The sequence below is a fragment of the Vanellus vanellus genome (assembly GCF_965231255.1).
Source record: "Vanellus vanellus genome assembly, chromosome: 15".
Classification (NCBI taxonomy): Eukaryota; Metazoa; Chordata; class Aves; order Charadriiformes; family Charadriidae; genus Vanellus; species Vanellus vanellus.
In genome coordinates this window covers 15127357-15145058 of record NC_138920.1, presented here as the reverse complement: position 1 = coordinate 15145058, position 17702 = coordinate 15127357, and the positions used below count along the sequence as shown (strand labels likewise).

Sequence of the window (17702 nt, the reverse complement as noted above, 5' to 3'; positions counted from 1 at the left end):
GGGCGGCTGCGCCCGAAGCAAACTCTTTATTCGGCCAAGCCTCTCCCACCGCCTTGTCCAGATGACCGGCAGGCTTTTTAAAAATCCAGGCACCGGTTCATCTAGATTCTCGTACTTCATCTTTCTGGAAAAAAAACCCCAAACCACCAGTGTGCAGAGAGGGATTTCACTTTTTCCTTCTGTCTGTCTTGCAAAATGGAACTGCTGTTTCATCAGCCAAACTCGCTGCGGGAAATGCTGTGGGTCCATCCCCTTCGCTCCCAGAGAGCTCTCCCAAATCCAGCACGCGCCTTCTTAATTTAGGACTGATGCCTGGTAAGCAAGATAACTCGTGGGACAGATAAAGGTCCCTTCCCAGTGCCCCTCCTGGGCTCTGAGCCCACCTCGATGACAGCAGCCTCAGTTTTTAGCACAGTGACGAGAAGCTGGCACGGGGGGCGACGAGCTTCCGCAACCCCCCGTTATCTGTCAGGACGCGGCTGATGGCTAACCTTAAGAAAATCAATATTGTTAAAGGACTCTGAAGGGACGGTGCCCTTGTAACTGAGGGCACTTGAGATTTCTGCGCTTGATTTTATACATCAGAAAGACAGACGTTGTCTAACGTTAGAAATAAGAAAGGGACGTGTGAAGGTTTAATGCCAGGAAGGGTCGGGCCCTCAGTCTCCATCTCGCTCACCTTCATCAGCCATTAAATATGTCCCCAAAGCACCAAGACATCACCAGAAATAAACAAACAAAGCGAACAGAAGTGCAAAGAAAAATAAATGTGTATTTCATCTCATGAAGGTTAAATCTCTGGTATTTTTACTGAATGCAAATTTTCCATTCTGATGCATTGAGGCTTAAATTAATGATTGTGATTATTTAATTTTCCTCCATTTCCCTTCCGATTGCAACCGTCGCTGTTGGTTTTAATATCACACATATACAGTTTTGCAGCTGCCACAGTCATTCACGTGAAGGTACACGCTGTGTCATGCTCAACGCTTCGGTGTAAAAGTCTGGGCTACGTCGCTCTTCCGCGGTGCTAATGTAAAACCATCTGTGACTGTGTCGTTGGCTTCTAGCTATTCCCTTAGGAAACTACAGGTCATTCCCTTGGCATCTGTCCCTATAAAATGTACATTGCACAACGTCATGATTGAAATGTACAGAGGAAATTACACATTCACCAAAAAAAAAAAAAAAAAGTAAAATAAAATCCAAGTCCGATCGCTATTTTACAAGAGAAAGTGTGTACCATTCAATACATACAAAATGTTTTAAAATTGTACATAAGTACCAAAAGGCATTATGAGAGATTCTTTGGAGATGAAACGAAAGTGCAAAAAAAGCCAAGGCAACGGAGCAAATTAAAGGAAGCAAAGCAGCAGCTGCCTTTGCTTTCTAAAGGACAACCGAACTTTCATGCCCGACTGAGCCCCGGGTTTTGGGGAGCGGGAGGCGAGGGCGCGCGGCACCCGCACTCGCGCCGAGCCAGAACGGCCCGTCCCAGTGTGAAATTCCCCTCTTTAGCTCACCGTCAGGACAAAGGCATGAACCATTTTTAGCCTAGTTAAGGCCAAACGAGCCAGATGCTGTTACAAACCGCGACAGCTTCCAGCCACCTCGGGGAAACGGCAGCGTGCTCCAGCAGTGGATGTACCCTTCGCCGAGAAGTGTATTTGGGACCGAAGTGGCTCTTACTGCTCGTAACTTTGGACATGGAAATGAATTGCAGGCCAATGTAAAAATCCGATTACTATTTTTTCAGTGGCATCCAGCAGTATTTAACTGGAAAATTTAGCTCTTCATGCCTTTGTTTATTTAGATTAAACACTGAAGGGTAAGTTCTACCCAATATAGATCTTATATCTGTGAAAATATGGGCAAAACTAAACCCCGGAGGATGGTTCATTTGAGGAGGTTGGTGAAATCCCTGTACAGCAGCAATCAGAGTCTGCGGGCTGACTTGCTTGGAAAATCACATTTATTGATTATAGCTTTGTCACTTCTTTCATAACTCTAAGATCAAAAATGGGCTTTTGATGACTCTTTTCCCAAATGTCTCTTAACTAGGGGCTTTTTTAAATATGCAGGCAAAGGTAAGAGCGGGGCTCGCAGGGCAGCAGGATCCTCTGCCCGGGCGTGAGCCCATACTGGGGCGATGGCGGGTTTGCGGGAGACGGTGGCACTGCCCATCGGCACCGCTGCCGTCGGGGCCACCCTCTCGCAGCACGTCAAGGCTTTGCCCTTGGCTCTGCGGTGGCCCAGGACAGCTGTTTGGCTACACGTCCTTGGTACGGGCTTTTGGGGCTTGGGCTTGGAATTGGCACTGGCCGCTATATCCTTTTGTTTGTTCGTTTAAAAGGAAGCCAAAGAAATGATCATTTAAAGCAACTGCATCACTCAGCCTGTGCTGCCTTCAGAAGTGGGATTTCTCCTTGGGATGGCGCTTCACACACCGATCCCCTTTGCGAATCTTCCTTTTTGATAGAAATACATTATCGAAATAGCATCTTGTTTGGTTTTACCCGCTCTCCCACCTCCAAAAAAAAGAACTGTTTTGTCCCCTGTGCATCTCAGATGCGGCTTTATCTGTTTTAAAGCGCGCGTGTGCGCACGTGTTTGCATACATGTATATGCGTGTACGCAAACAGCATGCACGCGCTTTTGCAGCCAAAGTTGTGTTGTCCTTTTATCCTGCAGGTTATGACAAAGATAAACTGTGAGCTTCATTCGATCTGTACAGAATTTACAGTTCAGATGAATAGCAATGACGAATATATAGAAATACAGCGGTTGTTAAGTATTTTCCGGTTCTGTGTGTTTTGTTCAGGTATTTTTCAAGTAACGTTAGAGGCAATCATCTCACTTACTTTAGCTTCCTGGTAAAACCTGTTTATAGGCGCACTCGAATGCAGTGTATTTCTTAACGGAAGAGAATCTTCACTTTTCTCTTTTCCCAGTTATGTTGAGTCACATCACAAACTAGGCAGGTACCACTTTGTTTGGTGTCTGTTCAACGCACATACGCTTAGTGCAGGTAGTGACACTTATCAGCATTTGGCATGTAATGTGCAATCTGTGTGCGGTCTATGTGGATAGTTGTGCCGAAAGTGACACCAAGCAAGATAAATTTCATAAATACAATGTCTATAGTGGAGAAACAGGAATATAGTTTTAGTGTGTGGCGCATTGCTGTATAAGAGCAGTGGCACCCACCTATACGAATTACTGATAAAAGAATAAAACATTTATAAGAATAATTTATTGAATCTCCTAAAGCGTTTGATATACCACGCAGCAACTGCAACTATGTTTAAAATCTGCTCTTGATTTAAAATAACAAAATCTCTGTTATTTATCAGCTGTACCTTGTTTTGCCTCGGTGTTCCGGAAAGTCTCAGGTTCTCTACCCCATGCACGATTTTTTTGAGAAAAAGTGACGAAACTTCAAATTTTAGGGTTTGGGTGGTGGGGAAGAGTAACCAACGCAGAAGGGTCCCCATCCCGCCTGATGACAGGAGCACGGGACACCTTCAGCTCCAGGGAAGGTGCTGGACCAGTGCGAATAACCAGGCAGGACAGAAAAGACCTGTCGCTACCTTTGATGACTGCTCCTGGGGTCATCAGCAAGGCTGAACACGGTGTCTACAGAGATGCTAAAGGGCTGAGCCTTCTGTATCCACATCTGTCATAAATCCCTTTCGTGAGCATCACTGCATATGTGAACCACTGGGTCACGGCCACTGCGTTGGTCAGGATTAAGGGATTACTGTGAAATGCTGCTTCTGCTTTTAAGGGGAGGTGCCCATGGCATGCTAAAATAAGGAGGCATTTTCTCATCTTGGCTTGCAAGGCGTGTGCCGACCTTTTCTTGCGTGGAGTGGGAAGCAGAGAGCATCTCCCCATGTCCACAGTCGTCAGCGTCAAATGGAGCTGAAATTCCAGGGGAGGCTTCACCGGCAGCAGGACATTCAGCCTTGGCTTTGGGCCAGAACCATCCAAACTGGAGATTTTGGCATGGCTTCTACCTGAAACCATTAACCCTGCCCTAACGTTATAGGCGTAGCTGCAGGTGAAATCTAGCCCGAGCTTGGCACTGAGTTTTGGAAAGCTCTGCGGTTAGCTCAAGTTTCTCAGGACTAGGCAAACGGATGCTGCTCGAACCATTCATCTGCGGCTGCGTTTACAGGAATTAGGAGAGGGCAAGATGCTTCCAGGGTCACTGGCAGCTTTGGAAATAGCGCAGCTTGGGCCAGCCCGCTTCCCATTTCTCCCCAGTATCGAGCTGGAGGAGCCTGGCATGGAAATCCACGTGCGTGGACGGCTGAAGGGGACTGCGGTCTTGAGAGCAGCTCTTGCTTCAGGGAGCAAAAGCACCGACACTGTTAAGAGTCTGAAAGCTCTTCTCCGAGAAGTTCAGCTCGACAAGAAAACCCGAACCGAACCCCCATCCCTGTTTCACAGCGACCAGCTAAAGCCAAGGGGACAAACCCTTGCAGGGCGCTGCACAGCGGGGCAAAACAGGCTCCGTCCCTGCGCTGAAAGGCTCCAGCAGAACAAACCAGGGATGCGTTGAGGCCAACGGCGGCTCAATGAGGCAGCAAACAAATTGGCAATAAAAAGCAAAACCGTCATGCTAACAAAACACAAAGGCTCTCTGGTGCGTCTAAGTGACGCCCGGCCAAAAGCAAGTCTCAGAGCAGAGCTGTGGCATTACATCTCCGCTTGTATATAGTCCGGACAAGGGAGGTGAGGATACGGGACCAGTGTCCCGCTAGGTTATGGCAGCAGTGCGAAGAGATACAAGAGGCTGCAAACACCAGCAAGGTGGGCAAACCCTGAGCGCCTCGTGACAGTCTGGTATCACAGCGGGGAGAGCTGCGGCGAAACGTTGATGGAGATACAAAGGTAGTAGCTCAGTGCCTCTCCCTAAGGAGAGCAAGAGGTGCTTCCACAAGGAATGGATATGGCACAGCTGCAGGGTCCCCGAGAGCCCCAAGGGCCGTAGACGAGGGTAGATGAAACTTCCAAAGAGGGGTTTCCAAAGTCTGGGAGGCAAATTCCCCCCTGCCCCCCTCAGGCTGGGCTGCGGGCGCAAACGCGCATGCACACCCCCCACTGTGGGAATTAAACCAGACATATGGCAAGTCCCACACGTGTGGGTTCAAACGGCATCTCCTAAATGAAGACCAGGCTTCCACCCTTGGCACTGCCTGCCTTGTTCTGCCTTCTCCTCCACCCCCTCAGAAAGGGGTATCTGAGATGCTCTTCAGAGGCATCTGGGTGGAAAGGAGGCGGTTATACACAGGCAACCCAATTCGGAATTTTTCCTCCCCGTGTACACATCTCGAGGAACCACAGGTACAAATATGTTTCTCCCCCCCTCCCCCCCCCCCCCCCCTTGGTTACAAGCAGTAGAAGTGGAGTTTGTGCATGCTGTGTCAGAGGGATGCGGCAATGACCAGTCGCAGCACGAAAGACACTTGGTATATCAGCGTCACCTACAGAAGCACCGCAGCACCCGGCGTGACGGGTCACCGGGAGGACGGCCTCTCCCAAAAAACGATGCTTTTGGCAATGTTACCTCGTCAGGCACTACAGCAATCTGGGAGCGCAGATACAGCTGGAGCGTATTGCTGTCTACTCGTCTCGGGCTGCATGCAGTCGCAGGCAAAATTGAGAGTACAGTCAGTGAGATAGTCGGGAAAGCACATTCGTACGTTAAAAAGGACCCGGCTGCTCCTCCCGCAGCAGCCGCTCCTTGCTGCTACCTAAATTATAAGCGTGATTAATACTGTATCAAAAGGTGTGTAATCCCCCTCCCTCTAGACGCTAATATAAGGCAAGCAGTATTGTGTCACTGGGGCATCAAACACTAAGATATACTAAAGAAGATTCCTATGCGTTATTATTATCCTTATTAATAGAAAAAAACCCAAACCCTATTATTGTTAAAAAAACCAACGAACCCCACACCCGCGCTCTAAGCAGATTTTGCTCTGCGACGCAGAAAAGTCGGGGTGTTTGGGTGCTAAAAGCAAAGACTTTGCTTTTACACCGCCGAGCAGCAGTGACCCACGCGGGACTCCGGGGAGGGGGGAGGCGGCTGCTGCCCTCCCCCCCACCCCCCCACCCCCGTGCCACGACCCTCCGTGTTACTGCAGGTGAAGGAGCTTTTGTATCTGATTTCCTTGTTTCTGGTTCACGAAAAGGTTGCTGAGGCCGACAGAAGACGCCGACCGCCGGCGGGGAGCGGGCGAGCGGAGGCGGACGTGCAGGCGTGGGCGCGATGACGCAGGCGAGCGGGGCAGAGAGGGCTGGAGGCGGAGGGCTCCCCCGAGGGTTCCCCCCGAGCGTGGATGGAGAAAGAGGAATCCTTAGCCTGCTCCTGGGCTTTTTAACATCCCCCCAAAAAAACCACTCACCGCTAAGGGTCTTCATACGGGCTAACTCCGCTAAGGGTCTTTATACGGGCTAACTCTTGGGGAAAATTCCTCAGGAATTTCGGTTTCTCTTTTAATACTTAGATTTTAATGTTGCTGTGACTGGAGCGGTCTGAGGACATAAGGGAAATGAGGTCTGCAGGAGGTCCCTCTTGAGAAAAATATGAGTCAACGTGTTTTTCTTTTCTCTTGGGTAACTGGTAGGAAGGGGAGCATTTGTATCTGAGGTGATGCTCTGGCTTCGCAGGTAGATTATACAAACCTGTTCTAAAAATTCACAGAATTTAAAATCTTAAAAATCAATTAAAAATGTAAAAATATACCTATTTAGCTGTAAATAGCAATGGCCCTGCAGAGTTTATTTGGATCTATTAAGCAGCATTCGAAATAAAATACATTTTTAGAAAATCTGATCTATCACGTAGTCTGTCTAAAGAAATATAATGGCTTTCTGAGCTGGACAAGAGGTTTGTTTCCAGTGAGTTCCTCCACATTTTTGTTTTAAAAATTATCAATAAGAAAATGAGCCAACAAGGAAATTCACATACAAAATCCGCACTTGAGTAACACTAAAGTCCCTCCCCAAATATTGGGAAATTCGACTTATGGCTAGTGCTCTGATCCTGTCTCGGGGTCACATTCCGAAAGGTGCCATCTCCAGCCACATCTCCCCTTCGGAGACACGCACTCCCCAGACAACTCGAACTCCCGCTTGGACCTGAAGCACCCAAAAACTGACTGTGGCTTCGGGTCCCAGTCTCAGGGATTGCTCCATCCCGCAGGCGGGGCCATTTACAGTATTTCTCTCCAGACCTACACCCAGATTCTGGGGGGAAAAAAAAAAAAAAAAGTCCGAAAGTTTCTTGGCGCCCAGATCCCAGGCTCCGGTCCAAGGCCACGGCTTCACACTCGGCACAGACGCCCCTCGAAACCGGACTCTGTGCACGCAACCGCGCGCGGGCACGGGCACCCCCGCAGCACTTCTGGCTGGCCTGCTGGAAATTTGGCTTTCACATCTTCTTCAGCTCTCCTTGGTCTCCTCTGTCCCCGCTTGGCATAGTCTAAAACTTGTTTCTATCCTCCAAAAAATACAGAACCAGACTCGGGAGGAACAGAGGAGCAAAGACCAGCCCGAGAGAGGCTCAGCAGAGGGACAAAGTTTGCCTGTCCGTCCTTTCAAAGGTTAAAGACCTTCATTGGGACTGCCTTATTGGCAAAACTAAATACATTTATTTTCTTTCAATCTAGTGGTTAAGACCTCTTGTGGGAGATTACCACCAGGAGTGCGTGACACAGGCGTGGGGGAACTGAGGGATTGGAAGTGAAGACCTTGCAGGAAGTATTGGACCGCGATTTCGGACAGGAATGAAATTATTTATGTCAATAAGCAAGAAGCAGGCTCTGTTAGCATTTACGCAGGCATAAATAATTTCATCAAAATAAGGAGCATTATTTGGAGTTAATTGTGGTGTAAATTAACCCCCAGATCCAGGTCTTTTTGCCCAGATGAATGCGAAGTGATGATTTACGGCATGGTTGTGGATGGAGGCACGTGCCAGAATTTCTTTGAAACGATGCCACAGATATAGATGGAATATTCCTTAGACTTTAAAAAAAAAATTCTGTGTGAAATTTGTAGCAGCAAGATACCATCTGCACTGCGCGTATACAAAACAGTTTTCTGTAATTAGTGATTGTGGGACAAATCCAAGACCTTTTAAAGCCACAGGTCAGAAGCTCCTTATAAACCCCGGTGTAGTAATTCGAAGAGGGAAAACACAATTCTTCCTACGCAGTCCCTAAAGGAGGCAAAAGACCGCCAGATTTCAATCTGTGGAAAACTCCGAGGACACAGCGGAACCGCGTCTCCTCGGGACACGCCGGCGGTAGCTGCTTTCAAGGGTGTAACGTCATCTGGGCAGGAGAAAGGGATTTTGCAATAGGAACGAGGAAATGGACATTCAAAATGGAGCCAACAGGGCTTCGAAACGAGGACATGATGAAAATTACAACCCTACAAAAATTGTGCCTTGAAGTCCTGTTGACTTTGCCTCCAATAGTAAAGACCAGTCATGTACCTGTGCTGCAACAGGACTGCGCGACATCATCCGCATCCGGATATCATACCCTTTATATCATACCCTTCCGCGCCAAATTTCCAGCAGGCCTCAAAAAGTAATTACAAATGAGATAATAAATATTTGTTATCTCTGACCTGGGCAAAATTTGCAGTGAGCAGCTGGCCGGAGCAATGGGGACCTTTGCCTCACCCAATGCAATTTCCATTCCTGTGGTCACCAGCAAACACGTGCCACCAAGTCCGATTTGGGACCTGCTGACACTTCTTGCTCTACCAGAAAGGCATCATTTTGCAACACGCTGGGGGCAAAGCTGCACAATTTGTAGCCATTTTGCATTCAGAGATTTCTCCGTACGGAAGTCAAGGGCATCACAGGGTTCACTTTGCACAAAGGAATCTGGAGCCAAAAAGGAGTTTGGGAGCACAAGCAGAGAGGGAAAAATTGCAGGAGGTAGCCAAAAAATGGATCGAATGGGAAAGAAAGGAACTGGCACGGCTGGAAGCCTAAGTTCCCTCTAAGAAAAATGTTTTCCCCTCCCGAACGGTGGAAAATGGCAGGAAAAACTGTGCAGAGCCTTTCCCCGCTCCTCAGTCTCATGTGAAGACCTGCGTGTTGGTCCTGAGCACTAGCAAAAGGATGGGTTTGTCTCCTGTCTGCAAGCTGTCGGACTGCAACCACATCTTCCCTAAGGCCAAAATAGTCCCGGGTCTCCCCTGGTTGCTGCCTCTGGTCAAGCAAACAGGAGGAGAGCAAAAGGCTGTGATTCTCCCTTCACCCCAAGGAAGTCAATGATGTCCAACCCTCTCAAAGGCCACACAGAAATGAAGTTGTCACCTAAATATCCTTAACAGGCTCTTGATACGGCACAGGGAAAATGTGGGGAGATGGGGTTTGAAATCACAGACTCAGCCCCAGCAGAAAACACACATAGGATTTGGGCTGTAGATGCATGGGAGGGTTCAGAGGCATAATGGTGTCCCAGCCCTGGAGATGGATCCCAAACACAACCTTTCCTCATCCACCCCACCAACCTATCCACGTAAAGGATCACTTTGTGACTTCGTTTTGGTCCCAAAAGAAACTTTTGAGCATCACTTTTCCCCTCGCCTTCCCCCAGCTGAACGCGCTGCTGAGGTTCCTGGCGACGACACAAAGACCCTTCCAAGAGAAAGTACTTTAACAACAAGGAAACGGGGCAGACTTGGATTGGCACAACTTGTGGGCAAGCACGGGTAAGAGGCTTCTGAAAGACCATGAAGAAACGAAGAAGCACCTCTTAACTCAGCTTGTGGGATCCAAACAAAACCAAAGGATGTCCCGAGAACATGGGTGTGAGATTCTTGGCAGGGCAGAAGAAGAAAGGGAAGATTTTCACGGGGCATAGTGTGTGCAAAAGTGTTCAGGCACAATGCAAACTGTAAGAAAAGTGCCCGCTCTGACCAACAGGGCTTCAAAAGGATGGAGCTCAGCACTTAACTTGCAGCAATGCGAGGACCACAACGTCTTGCATATCCACCCTCTCCCTTTGGCCTGGTGTGGTTGTGACTCCACAACAGCACTGTTGGCCACGAGAATGGCTTCATACCATGGCAGCCCTCCAGAGGGGTTGCCTTTGGTTCGCCTTTGCTTCCAAAGCACCTCCAGGTCTGTTGTCAACGGGAGGAGAGATAATTACATATAATACATGGTTTAAAACATAAAATTCCAGCCCCGTAGTCTCTTGTCCTCCTTCTCTGTCTCATTTCTTTGCCCTCTGGGTTGTCTCTCTTCTTGCACTCAAGCTCATATTTCTGAGTTTTTCAATTTCAGAAGATGAGATAATTTCCAAACCATTCTGGTTGAGAGCCGTATTCTAACCTGTCCCACTTTGAAGCCATGTCTTCTGCTCATGCAAGTACTCCAGCCACCATCCCTCTCCTCCAGGGGCCTCTGCAATGTTTCCATGTATTATATTGGAATTATGCCACCTTCCTGACAGTTAATGAAATACCACAGAGTAATAACACCACCCCCCCCCCCCATTTACACGTGACCTGAAATCTAAGCCAGAAACGGACACGTGTTCATTCCATGACTCCAAAATACCTAAAGGCGTAATCACCAGCGCCAGGACGTGGCAATTCCCACCTAACACTTGTCAGCCACCAGTTACTGTGACCTCCAAAAGCCCTGGCTGGGTGATTTATTCCTGCCCTGCACTTCTAAAGATTCCCAAGAAATGCAAATTGCCTACCCTGCACCATGACATAACTTCACCTAATGATCTTAGAAAGAGAGTATGAAAGAAATCTGGACTTCACGGCTCCAGTTCGCTCACCACCGTGACATCTTCCACAAACGCAGGCTGGGACCTGCTCGTTCACCCCCCAGAGTAAGCTGCAAGAAAGTATCCGCCAGCTAAGGATGTCCTAGAAGGAGGAAAACCTTAGCTGTCGATCTCCTTGAGAAGTTCGACGCGTGGACAGCCGGAGCGGGCAGCTGCCAGCGCTCAGACGTGGCTCGGCGGCTGCGAGAAGGCTTCACTGCCTGGGGGCTGACCAGCCCATGTCACTGAAGGGTCCCTCGCCCGTGGCCGACCTGGGAGGGGGACCGCAGGGCGTGCAGAGGTCAGAATCGGTGTCTGATTCCCCTTCTGCAATGTAGGGTCTGATTTTGGCCACGGCTGCATAGCAACCGTTGTTAAGGATGTCCAAATTCTCTTTGGACTGGGAGATGCTAAAGCCGCTGAAAGAGCGCTCCAGTTCCTCGTGGTCTACCGAGGGGATGGAGATGGACGTGTCGCTGTCTCTCATGGCACTCTCGTGGTGTTTGGTTGTAATGTCTTCATTCCTCAGGTACTCTGCGCTCGCCCTGTGCCCACCGCTGTACGCTGACAAGGAGCGCTCGTGGGAGGGCGGAGGTGGGATGCGGACCAGCGAGCCGGGGTCTCCGACGGGAGAGGAGCCATGGCTTTGCCGCTGGTAGACCTGCTGCTGGCATGACGTCGAGGGCGGACATGTGTTGGTCGGGGCTGGTGGGGCAGAGAAGTTCTTCTGACCCATGGAGCTGGTGGACCTGATGATCTTGATGATGCAGCCGTTCTTGTCAATGTGCTCCCTGCTGTCTTCGGGGCTGTGGTAAGGAGGTGCCGGGTCTGGTTCTTTGGACCCAAAATAAGCCTCCGTCTCCGTTGGTGGGATGCCCATCCGCTGCATGTAGATGTTCACCAGGAAGTCCAGCTTCTTCTCCATTGACTGAACCTGCAAAACACCGCAGTACCAGTGCTACACACTGCACACAGGTTGAAGCACATTAACGTCCCAAGTACAAGCAACTTCCAACCCATCTAGGCACAAGTGTGGGGTTGGGCTTCACAGAAGACCTCTGCCTACACTGACCTACACCAAACCGAAACTTTTAGTAAATATTTAATTGTCCTGTTCTGAAGCATTTCATTCTCCGCCTTGTTACAGGGCTTTCCTTAAGCTCCTATAGTCTTTTTGACAGGCACCGAATTCCAGGGACGCTGGAGCACACTCCCATCCTTTCAGCTCCTTACTGCATCTGGCACTTGCCTGGGCTCAGATGGGCCACGGGAATTTCTGAGCCTTATCCTCCAGGATGATTTTCATCTTTGGCAAGGCCGGCAGCTACAGCAGTCACGCTCATGGACTCATTTGAAACGTGTCTAGTGCGGTGGCAAAGAAACCAATGTGCCATTTTCAAAAATAACGTGGACTTTTGGTAAACGCACTAAAAAAGAAAGACTGTATGTCAGAGACTCCAAAGCGCCTGCTTTGAAAGGAGTACTTAGGTTTCTAAGGCATTTAGTGCCCTTCCATAACATCCACCTTGCTTCTTTTTCAAAATATTCTTAGCTCTTGCTTTTTTTCCTAAATGATAATGTCCCACCGGGGAAAAATAAGGCAAGAAAAACCCAACACAATGCATGCAACGCCCTCCGATAAGAACTCCCTCCTGACCCAATATACCTGTTTTTCAACTTTTCCAAGCCTGCCCATCATGCTGGGGTCTTCAGGCAGCTCCCCCTCCGCTGGCCCTTTGGTCCGATCCTTGTCAGTCATGGAGGATCCTCTCCCAACGATCTGGTCAACTCTACCGGGATCAGGAAATCCCCCCACCCCCGGAAAAGGACCTGGAGTTAGTTGGAGGCAGCAGGCGAGGAGGGCTCCGCTTGTCGCGCCTCCGTGGGACAAAGCAACAGCCTCTCGCCCAACTAACACTCCAAATTACTCACAGACACGCAGTGGCACTGAAGTGTTAATTCAGATGCAAAATTCAGAGCAGTATTAGCGGAGTTTGAAATTATCCATTTCTGTTTGTACAGATAAAACCTGGCACATTATGCACAGTAAATTTACCCACTGCAAAGAATTTCTTTAACTGGCGTTCTTCCAAATCAATTAACTTCTTGTTTGTACTGAAAAAATATTATTTTGGGGGAAGAACAAGTTTTCTGTCTAGCGTGTGTCAATGGGATATTTTTTCAGCCTTTGCAGCAGTTTCCTCTCCTCGATGCAAATGTAAGGGTGTAATTCTCATGCCCATGAAAATGAGCCGCTTGCCCCAAGATCCAGTGCAGTGCTGAGTGTTTTAGTGGAGTTAGATCAAGGCTGAATTTGGTCATAACTCACCAAACATTACCAAAGTGTCTTCACCTCGACGCTATGGCAATTCACACCTATATTATTAGACGGTTTCTATTAGCAGGGCTCCAAGCCGGTAACAGCAGAGGACACTCCTGCCAAATCAGCAGCTAAAGCTACTGGGCACGTTGGTTGGCACTAACTTCTTTACAGACGTTACATTTGCAACTCCTCGTTCCCAGTCTGGAAGCACCTGGGTTGATACACAGCTCTGTACGCAGAGGAAGAAAGACGGCAGAGCCAGTTTGGAAGCTGGAAGTCAATTTTATTTGAGGCATCAAATATAAATTTTGTAGAGAGTAAGCACTGGGGCTTCTTGATCCCTCAAAAGTCTGAGGAGCAACTCAGTTTTGGAACAGCTTCTTAATGGTAGCCCAATTTACAGCCTAATTCTACGCCAGGCAAACTTTACTCTTGCATAATGCACCAAACAGAAGGGTGGCGGCGGGGGGGCGGGGAGAGGGGGGGAGGAAGAAGGGTTAATTAATCTGACTGAAACCAAGTTGAGGTATCTTGAGCGGAAAACTCAAAATGCTTCTTACGCAGTTCTGCCGTGTGGGCCATGGGTCCATGCACCAGGAGGAGGAAAAGGAAGGAGCTGAACACAGACAGACAGGGGGAAATGAACAAACAAAAACCGGGGAAAGGAATGAGACGTGAGGCTATTTCCAACACAAGAGCCATCTCTTTTCTTTACATCTGACAGGGACTTAATGCGTATGTTGGCTGTTGACATTAAGGGACAGATATCGGTGGGTATGGACCAGCGTGGCTCCCTTGGCTTATATTAGAGCAACAGCAGTTTACAGCACCAGAAGATCTGGCTCAAAGAGATGAAGTGGATGAGCACATCACACCAAAGACAGAGAATGTAAGCCAACAATTACTTTAGAGTTTATCTTTGGTCCCAGAAGATACTTCGTTTGGGCGGGGATGCGACAGAATACCGTTCTGTTTAAAAAGTCATGTTTGATCCTTTGCTTAGCAACATAAGCACAGGAGTACAAGGAGCACCAAGTGCCATAATTACAAGTGTGAGGAATACGCATGCCTTATTTCTCTCTTGTAATGGGAGAAGCAAATTATTGACAGGTACAGGCACTCCCCACAAGGGATGCAATTACTGACATGACATACAGCACAAGAAATCCTACGACAATGTTGTTACCATGTAAGCAAAGAGGTATTAAATTGGATACCTCGGGCTACCTTGGTTTGGAATCACAAGTCAAGGCGTAGTACAGCCACTGTACGAACTCCTCTCCTGTATGCACAAGCAAGCAGACTAGTAAAACAATGAGCATGCGTTTAAAGAGGCCCAAAGTCTAAACGCTACTGAATATTGCGGAAGGCCAAGAAAAAATCAGGGTGCTCTGTCCTCGTGTCCCATCTAGCACAGCACTGACACCGAAACGTGTCCACTAATGGAAATGAGATGTCCTTCAACAGTTGCTGAGTAGAGCAGGGAAGCAGGACGGACTGTAACACAGAGAGGAAAACTGAACATTGCCATGCTACGGAGTATCGTAAGAGCAGAGAGAGCCTTGTGCAGCCCTATCTCTAATCTCGCAGATATTGAGGAAGGACTTCTGCTCTCTGCCACGTCCTTAAGAGGAGAGCTACCCAGCAAGTCAACCTCACACGACCCATGCGAAGCACAGGAGGCCAGCTGGCACTTCACAGATGGAGCGACCGCTAGTACCACATAGAAAAGCACTAACTTCTGTCCCCTTCAGGCTGGACACAACTTGCCTGTAGACCCGCTGTGATTTAAAAGCAGGACTGAAGCACCCACAAAGCATTCAGAAGCCCACGCCCATATGCTGTTGATACCACAGCCAGGACAAATCCTGCTCGATTCATTCCCTTCGTGTCTATACTTTAACATAGTCCTGACTCCTGAGGTGGCCATCTTCCACAGGTCTGAGAAACCCGAGAGCCAGATCTCTCCTTGGAGGCGGGGTCTGATGCGAGGATGGTGCGGTGGGCAGCTGTGGGCCACCGATTTCAGTGCAGAGAGGGGAGAAGAAGGTGAACCAAGTCCTCTCGTGATGGGAGAAACCAGGCTCAAGGTCTCCCACCCCTTTGCTTCCCATGGCAGAAGTTAGACCAGAGGAGAGTGCTCCTACCCTCAGCAAAGCACAGAGGTGTCGTTTGTGCCTTATCTGATACAAGAGAAGAGAGGAATTTCCTTGTGAGCTCCCAACCCACCTGTGCCTAGCTGAGCACCGCAAAGAGCAGGAGGTCCTTTGAGCCATTATAAAAGAGTTTGAGGTTTTGTCCCAATTGGGCAGCAGAGCTCAAAAGATGAAGAAGAGAGAACACACTCCACCTTTGCGAGCAGAGGGGGACAGTGTATGTTCCTATGGCGTGACAAAGGACCACGAATCTTCTGAGATGCCAAATCCCACCTCTGCACTACATCCCGTGGGCAGCCTTGTGCCTTCCCAACACTCATTTTGGCTGTGCCGAATACACATGTGCAGAGGGAAGAATTCGGCGGAGGCTTTGGAAGACTCAGCCCCGTGCTTTTCCCCTCGCGGCAGAAGAGGATTCAGAGATTTCTGAGGATGCATGACAAACTGTGCCACCTGCTGTCCTGGATAGGCTCTGCTGGGTCTCGGTTTGGGAGGGGAAGAGAAAGGGGGTTGCTCATTAAAGTGAACGTCGATATCTTTCCTTCTTTCTAATGATACAAAAAAAATGTAAAGTCTTGCATCAGCCACAGTGCAGGTTTTCTCATGCTTCATTATGCTTCATGCTAACAGTGCATGCAAAGAGGTGTAATATGTCACCCTCGGGCCAAAAGCAGACATCAAAAGGTCAAACGGCTCAAATGAGATAAAAATGAAGTGTTTGGGAATATATATTCAATTCTTTTCTTTTTTTCTTTAGCTCTTATTATTTTTTTTGGTACACAATTCAGGCATTGAAGCCAAACCCCCTTCATCCATGTCACAGGACTGGCTACTTACCTCCTCATTTGGCAATAAAGTTTGCTCTTGACATATTTTGTCCAATATCTCTGGTCAAAAAATCACAGCCGAGGTCGCACCTAGTCTATGTTAAATCAGCCGATCAAGGGAATTTAATCCAGGTTGTCTGTGTGTGCAACTGTCCTGTGCTTGCCTGGAGCAAACACCTTCAGCCAAACCACAGCCGCGGACACCCGCCGGCACCCAGCTGCCTTTGCTGGGAGCTACTTGCAGAAACCTTTCTGGCTGAACCGAGCCCTTGTCACTAGAGGACCACAGTGCAACCCTCGGGGTCGAGACTGTTCACGGGACACCACTCGGTTTTCTTTCTCTGGGCAGCATTCGGCTAAAACAGGGGTGCGCAGGCGAAAAAGGAGAGGCTGGTGCAGCCCGAGGGGACCCCACTGCGCGCGTCCCCGCGTGGCGCTGAGATGATGAAGGCCACGGCAGCGGCAGAGCTTGACCTAGAGACTTTGGATTTGGGCTTGGGGCTGCTCGCAGCTCTGGTTCGCATCCATGGGGCACCACACAAGTCCCACCGGTGGCTGTGGGAGGGTGCAGCTGCCGAAAATTAAGCGCAGCGTTAAGTCTTTTAAGGGGTGGGAGAGCAGAGATTTCAGCAGCCTTCTGTACTCTGCTGCTTTCTGGAGCCTCTCAGCCACAGCTCAATACAGAAGAAATGAGAAAATTCATTAAAAAAAGAAGCCATTATTCAAAAGAAGTCTTAATGTCCCAGGAGCCTCGTGGGCATGTGCAAACAGATTTTTGATCTGGCCATCGGTATTAGGAAACTGTAAAAGGGGGGGGGGGAAATTATCAACATTAAGCTGATATAGCAACAGAATTGGATTGAATATAATAAATATCCCAGTGTGAGGCGATGGGCCTCCTCCCCTCGTATCCATCGATCACCTTCTCGGTGTGCCAGGCACAAGCTTTCACGTGTAAATCTTGCCTCTAGTGAAGGCTTGTTGCACGCCTAATCGTAATGGTTAAATACAACAAAATCCAATCGAATATGTATTCTTATTTTAAAATCAAAATGTTTGTGCAGATAACAGAGTTATTTCATTTTTAAAGACTAGTTGTGGGCCTCATCATTTGGCAAGGACGAGAAACGGGAAAAATACTTTTCTGAGAGCATCTTTTTTCCAAGCGTAGAGCTTGGGGCTTCTGGAAAATTCTCTCTTTTTTTTTTTTTTAATCTTTGAGCTAGCCGAGTGGGAAAAGGTAAGCTTTCAATATTCCTTTTGCTCACATTCCCCTAGTGAAGATTACTCAGAGCAGCTTAAATAAAAATCAAGAGATTTGTCATGTATTAGCTCTTGGGGAGGGAAAGTATATTTAGAAAAAAAAAAAAATTGAGGCTAAGCTTGCTGCATTTAAAAATCACCTACTATTTGTGCTTGGAAAATGACTTTATGGCAAATATTGATACCTGCCTTGGGCTCCAGTCTCAATACCAGGTGAAAACAGAGCTCTGCCAGTCCCCAGAATGCCCTCAAACGGGAACTTCAGTGACAGTCTGTTTCTTGTGGCATCAGCTTCAGGTACAGTTTTACCGAA

General features: G+C 48.5%; 1 protein-coding gene across 4 annotated transcripts in view; it reads right to left on the bottom strand.

Annotated features, from left to right (window-relative positions):
* Nucleotides 1-11034: 11034 nt before the first annotated feature.
* Nucleotides 11035-17702, bottom strand: part of KCNQ2 (potassium voltage-gated channel subfamily Q member 2) — a gene marked incomplete at both ends in the record, with an annotated part of 70698 nt that continues 64030 nt past the window's right edge. For all 4 annotated transcript variants that reach the window (XM_082491341.1, XM_082491343.1, XM_082491340.1 and 1 more), the window contains 2 exons: nucleotides 11035-11754; nucleotides 12487-12610. In XM_082491341.1, coding sequence (XP_082347467.1) covers nucleotides 11035-11754; nucleotides 12487-12610 — 844 coding nt within the window. The remainder of the gene's footprint in view (nucleotides 11755-12486; nucleotides 12611-17702) is intronic.